The 8,598-nt window shown below is 41.6% G+C and overlaps 1 protein-coding gene across 1 annotated transcript; it reads right to left on the reverse strand.

Annotated features, from left to right (window-relative positions):
- Positions 1-810: 810 nt before the first annotated feature.
- Positions 811-7,822, reverse strand: LOC101443651 (zinc finger protein 627-like). The gene is given in 4 exon segments (XM_012518459.2): positions 811-2,048; positions 2,051-2,354; positions 7,372-7,675; positions 7,818-7,822. Coding segments are annotated over 4 exon segments (1,851 nt in total).
- Between the last annotated feature and the right edge of the window lie 776 nt (positions 7,823-8,598).

Genomic DNA, 8,598 nt, shown 5'->3' on the forward strand with positions numbered 1-8,598 from the left:
CACTAGCAGTATTAAAAGAATATGGTGCTTTCCATACAAACACAATCTAAATAGAAGGGTTCACAAACGAATATTTCCAACTGTGACAGCTGGGATCAGTGGCCTGCCAGACACAACAAGGGTGTGCAGGAAAATGCAACTTCAGATATACCATTCATGTGGCGTGAGTAGGGATTTTTGGGGAAAAGTACACCTCTGAGAAAGTGGAAGTGAAGCAAATGGTGTAGGTTTTGAGGATGCTCTCACTGGGCAAGGAAATGAGAGCCGGGGATGGGCAGGGAAATCAGGAAAAGAGCCTACGCAGCTGCCTTTGCTCCAGTATGAAGGCAGAAGGTCTATCACTTCTGCCTTCCAAATCTTATGCAAGTTAGGGTACTGGTTAACTCAATCGTGAAAACATAAAGGAAATGAATTCTTAAAAATGTACTACCCCATGTCATTCATAGTGCGTTACACAATACGATCCAGGAGAGACATCGCCAATTCTAGATTGTGTCACACTGCAGGCCTCAATTCTTAATTGGCAATCTGTTCCTGAAACCCTAGTGAGAAACAAGGACAAAGAACAAAGGACATCAAATGAAAATAACTCACGTAAGAATATGCTCTTTGATAAACACTGTTTGTAAATACATGCCAATGGCCTATTAGCGAGGAAATGGTAGAATATATATAACTGGTAAATGATATCTGCTTCCTGCTGGTCAAGGCCAATTAGAAAAGCCCAAACGAATACCAAGTAAAATTTTCCACTGGCCACCTCTTTACAGAAAAATTATTTCTGCCATGGTATGAATTTTTAGGACTATTCTACATATTTTCATTGGCATTAGGCTTTCTCCCATTATTTACACTTGGTTTCCCTTTGGCATGAGTTCTCATATATTCTGTAAGGATGAGGACTGACAGCTTTCCCACACTTTCACATTTCAACGGTTGCTATCCAGTGTGTACCTTCACATGTTTTTGTAAGGATAATAGCCACTTGAAGCCTTTCCCACACTGAGTACATTGATAAGGTTTCTCTTCACTGTGGGTTCTATCATGGTTTTTTAAAGATGTGGACCAACTGAAAGCTTTCCCACACTTTTCACATTTATACAACTTCTCCCCAGTGTGTGTTTTGATATGAACTTGAAAGGACGTGTGCCAACAGAAGACTCTCCCACAGTAATTACACTCGTAGGGCTTTTCTTCAGTGTGAGTCCTTTCGTGGCTTCGACAAGAAGCAGCTCTACTGAAGGCTTTCCCACACTGTTTACATTCACTGGTGTTCTCCCCAGTGTGCATTCTCACGTGTCCTTTAAAGTACGGGAGCCAACGGAAGGCTTTCCCACAATACCTACATTCATAAGGCTTTTCCCCAGTATGAATTCTTTCGTGTCTTCGAAGTGAACTCGGGCAGCTGAGGGCTTTACCACATTGATTACATTCGTAAGGTTTCTCTCCAGCGTGCATTTTCACGTGTCCTTGGAAGGATTCATGTGAACTGAAGGCTTTCCCACAGAACTGACATTCATAGGGTTTCTCTCCAGTGTGAGTTCTTTCATGTCTTCTAAAGGAATGGTGGTAACTGAAGGCTTTTCCGCATTGTTCACAATGATAGGGTTTCTCTCCGGTGTGAACGCGTTCATGTCTTCGAAAAGAAGTGGAACAGCCGAACACTTTGGCACACTGCTTACATTCATAGTGTTTCTCTCCGCTGTGTGTTACCAGGTGCCTTCTGAAGGATGCGGGATAAATGAACTCTTTGCCACACTCCTTACATTTATATAGTTTCTTTCCACTGCGAATTATCACATAGGATCTCAGGGAGGAGGCATGTCTGAAGACCTTCCTGCACCCCTGATACTCGTGTGTTTTGTGCATAGTAATAGACCTGATGTGCCGCTTGAGGGAGGAATGATGCATGAAGGCCTTTCCACATAAACTGCACAGGTACGGATTTGCTCCAGGAGGCGTTTTCTTGGGCAGACGGAGATTTGGAACCTTGCACAAGGTTTCTCCACTTTCATTTTCAGAGACGACATCCCCCACATGATTTCGTGGTGTCTTGCCTGATTTTTGCGTCGATTTTCAATGTTAAGGTATTGCCATTTTTTCCCTAAAAGGCAAACACCGGGATCATTTCTTGTGAAATTTGCTTCAACCTGTTCTTTGCGTGTCTTTTGCCCAAAAATATCCTGGTGAGAAACTGATCCACTGGTTTTAAAGTGAGTATCATCATCTATCGAGGAGAGGTTCCCGAAGGTTTCCAGCATCACGCCTCTGTACAGGTTCCTCTGAGAAGGATCCAGCAGAGCCCACTCCTCCAAGGTGAAGTCCACAGCCACATCCTCAAAGGTCATCGAGTCCTAAAACATCCCACATCATTTCCGCCTCCCGAGGGCCCCCGGGGGCCGCCCCACGGGCCCGCGGCCCGCGCAGGGGACAGACGCACGAGGGCGCAGACACAGCCTCCCGCAGCCGCCTGCGGAGGGAGTGACGCGCCTGGGCCGCCTGGATTGGATTTTTGAAAAGACAAAAATATTTTATTTTAAAATATCTGAAATTCTAATAAAGTCTGCAGTTAATTAAATAAACTGTACCAATATTACTTTCTTAGTGGTAATGAAGGTATTAGAGCTATGTAAGATGTAACATCATAGAAAATTAGAAGAAGGTTATATAGGAATTCTCAGTAGCTTCTTCACTTTCTTCTGTAAATCTGAAACTGTTCCTTATTAAAAAATTGTTCATGGGAAGTGAACATGGCTAAACTGATAGAGCATCTGTCTACCATATGGAGGGTCCAGGTTTTGATCCCTAGGGCCTCCTGACCCATGTGGTGAGCTGGCCCAAGGGCATTGCTGTCATGCACAGGGAGTGCTGTGTCATGAAGGGGTGCCCCCCCCCCCCCCCCCCCCCGTGTAGGGGTGCCCCACATGCAAGGAGTACACCCTTCAAGGAGAGCCACCTAGCATGAAAAAAGCACAGCTCACCCAGGAGTGGCGCTACACACATGGACAGCTGACACAGCAAGATGACACAACAAAAAGAGACACAGATTCCCAGTGCTGCCTGATAATACAAGCAGATGCAGAAGAACACACAGTGAATGGACACAGAGAGCAGACAATGGGTATAAGGAGAGAGAAATAAATAAAATAAATCTTTTAAAAAATTGTTGAAAATGAACACACTAAGCACAAATATAAACACCACAAGCAGAAATGTAATATATTTCTGGGACTGGTAATATTACTTTACTCATAAGTATAATCTATAAAGATATATCATCATGTCTATATCTGATTAAGGGAAAATGTATGTGCTTATACTAGCAATCTAAGTCAAGTTATTGAGACTAAGTTAAAGAGAGGGAAACATATTCATCATTTATTTGATTTATCATATGTGATCAGTGAAATATGGTAGTTTAGTGAATTTGTACTCTTATTCCACTAACAGCACAATGACACTTTGTTATCTCTGAAACTTTTAAAATTAACTATATTTACTTTGTTTAGATATTATACTTTATCCACCTTAGGCATTACAAGATTATCATTTACAATATCATAATATATTCATATTATGTTTATCACATCAAACATTTTGATTTTAAGTTTTCATATAAGTTTATACTGTATGTTCAAACATCAAAAAATCACAAACACACACCCTGAAATGACACATATGCCCACATGAAAAACTATTTAATATTAACACATACGACACACACATTCCATGCATATTATTCTAAATATTTTATTCATTTGAATTTACTTGTATTTGTAGTATGTGGTACTGGTTAAAAATTATTTTCTTCTCTGTGCATGCCAGTCTATACCAACCCAAATTAATAAATATATTTACATACATGTTTATGTGTGACTGAATAAGAATGCCTTTCATCCTCAATTTAATTATGATTGTAAAATGGTATTATTCTGGGGCTTTATATTCATTTATTTTTCTACTAATGATAATACTGTACATTTTACTACAGGTGACAATAATAAATTTCATAAATAATAAGACAAACACTACTTAATTTTGTAAATATAGATATGTAGGATTAATTTCCTTTTTTGTAATATTGATATGAGATTTTGATTAATGTAAAAAATTTATTTGCCATATGGAATGGTGATGCATGTTTTTTAGTACAAAACGTAGAAATTATCAGTTTTCAGAAAACCCAAATAAAGCAGATGTCCACAGCAATATTGATAAAACTTAATCCAAGGTTAAATACAGGCCACCTGTGGCCTATCAGGGGATGTTTTCAGGGTGGGCAAGAACCTTGGGGCTTGGGCTCCATTGTCAGAGCACTGGAGCCCTCAGTGTGTGCATGGGAGCAGGAGAAGCAGCAGGAGACCTCTCCGCTGCACATGGAGTAGGGGCAGATAGTTTGGACCATGCACATCTGCCGCAGCCTAGGAAAGGGGCTGGAGGGCATGGGGTTTGCAGGTGGATGAGTATTCTGCAGAGAGTGTTGCTAATGGGCTGAACTGAGTTGGCAGTAGTGAGGATGAAGAGAGGTCATTGGTTCACCAATGCAGAGGAGATACATTAAAGGGAGTCAATGCCTCCTGGAAGGGAGAATGAGGGCAATTAAAAAGTCACAGAAGATCCTTCCTTCCCTAGTGTTGGCAAGGAATGTGTAGCGGAATAACTCACTCAGAAGCACAGACATAGGATCCAAAGGGAAGTGCAGGATGACAACCATTAAAATTGTCTCAGCTTCACACAGGGCAGCTACATGGACTGAATAAAAGTAACCCCAACATTAATATCAGACATTCCAGGAAATACGTGTTTTATTAGGGTATAACTGATGCAGTGTAGAGAATAAAAAATTCTTGCAAAGCATGGGAGTTCGGATGAAGGGCACTTGCTTTCCCAGTCAGTAATAATCTACTGATAGATTATTACTAACAGCACTCTGAAATTTGAAAGATTAAAAATGAGTTGGCAAGATATATAATGTCCAGCATCTGTCCCTGCAATATCATTTAGGACAACTCCAAGTTCCAAAAATGCCCCCACATCACCTCTCTTCTTCCCTCTCCCTGCCTTCAGCAACTACCATGGCTACTTTTTCCACATCAATGTTACAATTTCTTCTATTACTAGTCACAATAGTTCAAAGGTAGAATATCAGTAAGTTTACTCTAATTCATATTTTATTCATCCATTTTGTGGGCCCTGGGATGGTGATGTCCACTCCACCTCTATATTGAGAGGGGGCTTATATCCCACATGTTTGATGTATGCAACTCTCCTGCTCACAGTTGTAGGCACTCTTGGTTCTCTGGTGTGGTAGTTGACCATCTTCATCTACCATTAGCTGACCTTGGTAAGAACAACAAACCAGAGAGTATCCTGCCATAACCCACTGAATGGACCCAGGGAAAATGTAAACTACAATGTAAACTATTATCCATGTGGTGCAGTAGTGCTCCACAATGTATTCACCAAATGCAATGAATATGCCACAATGATGAAAAAGGTTGTTGATGTGGGACGAGTGGGGCTGGAAGGGTGTGAGGTATATGGGAACCTCATATTTTTAATGTAACATTTTCTGTGATCTATGTATCTTCAAAAAATACAATTAAAAAAACAAATATGCAGAGGAAAAATGGCATTCTAAATTACATTACAGTGATGGATACAGGTCATTACACATTTTGTCAAAACCTATAGTTGTCCTCTGCAAAGCATAAACTATAATGTAAACTAGGGTCCATGGGTAGAAGCAATGTTTCCATATGAGTTCAACTGTAACAAATGTACCACATTAATGAAAGTCATTGTTAATAAGGGAAAGTTTGGAAGGGTGAAGGGTGGAGTATAAGGGAAATCTCTATATTTTTGAAGTAACATTTATTTAATCTAAAGATCATTTGAAAATAAAAAAATAAAATAGTTAAAAAATGCTTTGGGGGAAGCAAATGTGATTCAGGTGACTGGGCTCCTTCTTACCACATGGGAGGTCACTGGTTTAGATCAGTGCCTCCTAAAGAAGACAGAAAGATGATGTGATGGGCGGTGAAGCAAGCAAGTGACATAAGAATTTAAAAACATGAGAGACACAACAAAGAAGGGAGCAGAGGTTCCCAGTGCCACAAGGAACTGATGTGATGGGCAGGTGCAGTGAGATGATGCAAAAAGATGATGCAACAAGGCATGAGGGGAGGAAATAACAGAATAAGGGGCACAAAAGAGCAGGGAGCAGAAGGGGCCCAAGTGATTAGGCAAATTCTCCCATATCAGAGGTCCCAGATTCAACTCCTAGTGCCTCCTAAAGAAGCCAGGAAAACAGGTACAGAAAGTGAAAAACAACAAAGGGATGGGGAGAAATAAATAGATAAATATTTTTTAAAATGCATTGAGCTCCCATTCTACATGAACCATTATCTGACAAGAGATTATAGTAAGTTTCTTAGGAAGAACAAAAACAGAGTCATGAGGGAAGATTTTTCTAGACAGTAAGGAAACCCCAGATTCTAAGAGCCAGTCTAGACTTCCCTCTGCTCCTGCTCCTGCTCCTGAGTTGAGCCCTGAGGGACCCCTGGTCCTGAGTTCACCATAAAACCCAGTCCCTTCTGCTATCCTAAAGGAGAGGTTTGTGTCTGGGCTCACACTGATTTCCTCTCACTTCACTCTCATAATTGATGGTCTTAACCTCAGCTTTTAGATTGACCATTGCCACAGAAGCTCAATTAATATGCCTAAGCCTTGAGATTTAGATGACAGAAACCATATTATTCATTGACAGGGAATATAAGGAACAAAGGGAAAAGTGAAAAATAAAGATTCAGGAAAAATAAAATGCATCATCAGACAAATAGACAACGAGAAAATTCTAAATCTGATATGAACACTTTTGTGAGTAGGGGTGAAATTTGAACCCCAATACAGTCTAGACCATGGAACAACCTCTCCCTTGGTTACCATGTGAAGCACAGAAATTTTCCTAATGAGGAATATTACTGCATCTTCTGCTTTCAGTCTCATTGTGAAAGATTCACCAGGTGACTATGAACTACTCAGAACTTTGAACCAGGTAACATTGGCAGAGTCATTTCTGCTTTCATAAGGGAGAGTTGGCAGATTTTACATGTGGTTTTGCTTCCTCTTATTGCATCAAAACTATTCAATTTACTAAATCAGTGATAGGCATAGGATGGTAAGTTTAGAGACACTCCCTGGGGAATCACCTGGAAAGGAAGCTCTAGATTTTGACAAGAAACCAGTCCTTAACCACCTCACTGAACCTGCTCCTGCAGCTGCTCCTTGTGCTCAGTGGGTCCTGGGAATCCCCTTGTGGCCACCCCGCAGAAGAGGTTTTTGTCTGGCTTAACATTGCCTTTTCCTTACTGTGTATGTAGCACAATAATAAGTTGCCATGTCCTCAGTTTTCAGGCTGTTCATTTGCAGATACAGCTGGTTCTTGCTGTTGTCCCTAGAGGTGGTGAACCGGCCCTTCACAGAGTCTGCATAGTATATGCTACCACCAGAGTAAATGTCTGAGAGCCATTCCAGCCCCTTCCCTGGAGCCTGGCGAACCCAGCTCATGCCAGAAGTAGCAAGTGTGAATCCTGAGACTGTACAGGAGAGGCTCAGAGATCCTCCTGGTGGTCTCAAATCACCCACAGACTCCACAGCTGAACTTACAGGACACCTGCAAATACACATTAAAAGTTGAGTCACACACATGCATAAATACAAATGCACATGCACTTATTCACACTGGAGAAAAAAACAGGTTCCAGTTAATATTACCATGGAAAATTGATAAAAGGGAAGTCCAGATCAGCACGCACTTCATGGTGCCTTCTCTTCCTCAGTCCTGGCTACAGAGTAGGGAGAGCTCAGACACAGGTGAGGAGACTCCTCTCTCAGAGCTACAATGTCAGTCCTGGGCTGCATTTAAGGTGCAGAGGGAAGTGCCCCACTTGCATGTCCTTTCCCCACAGGACACATAAGCTCTCTCCCTGCAGGTGATGCTCTCTCTTGCACTGCAGTCTCTGCATCCAGAGTTCTCTGTGACAACAGTCAGTGAGAATTTCTCTGATGTTGAGTACATGGAAAAGCATTTCAGTACTAAAAACAGTACAGTTCTGTCTCTCTCTACTTCCTCCTGAAGAACTGTTCTTATTGTCCAGGCTTCTATCCTTGTAACACACCCATGGCTCATATGATAAGCAAAATATTCTCTTCCTCCTACCTGTTGGTTTAAGGTAGCTGGATATTTAGTCTGAGCAACTGTGTGGCAGGCCAATGACAGCTACCCCATGAATGGGAATCCCAACCTGTTTCCCTTGCTTCCACTGAGAAATTAACCAGAAACTAAGCTGGATGCCCTGCTGAGTCTGACCCTGTGAACTCCCATTCAATTCTCAAGGCTGGTCCATTTCTTGGAGGATCACCTTTTCAAGGCAGCTGAATGGAATATCAGGAAGGGGCTGCCTGAAAGTCTCAGAAATTTGGGGCAACAATCATACTCCTCCCAACCATGCTGCACATCACAAAGACAAGACATCCAACCGTCCCTCCATTCCTACTCCCTGCTTTCCTGCAGCTTCTGGTTCAGGTTTTCAGGCC

The sequence above is a fragment of the Dasypus novemcinctus genome, chromosome 19 (assembly GCF_030445035.2).
Source record: "Dasypus novemcinctus isolate mDasNov1 chromosome 19, mDasNov1.1.hap2, whole genome shotgun sequence".
NCBI classification, from domain to species: Eukaryota; Metazoa; Chordata; class Mammalia; order Cingulata; family Dasypodidae; genus Dasypus; species Dasypus novemcinctus.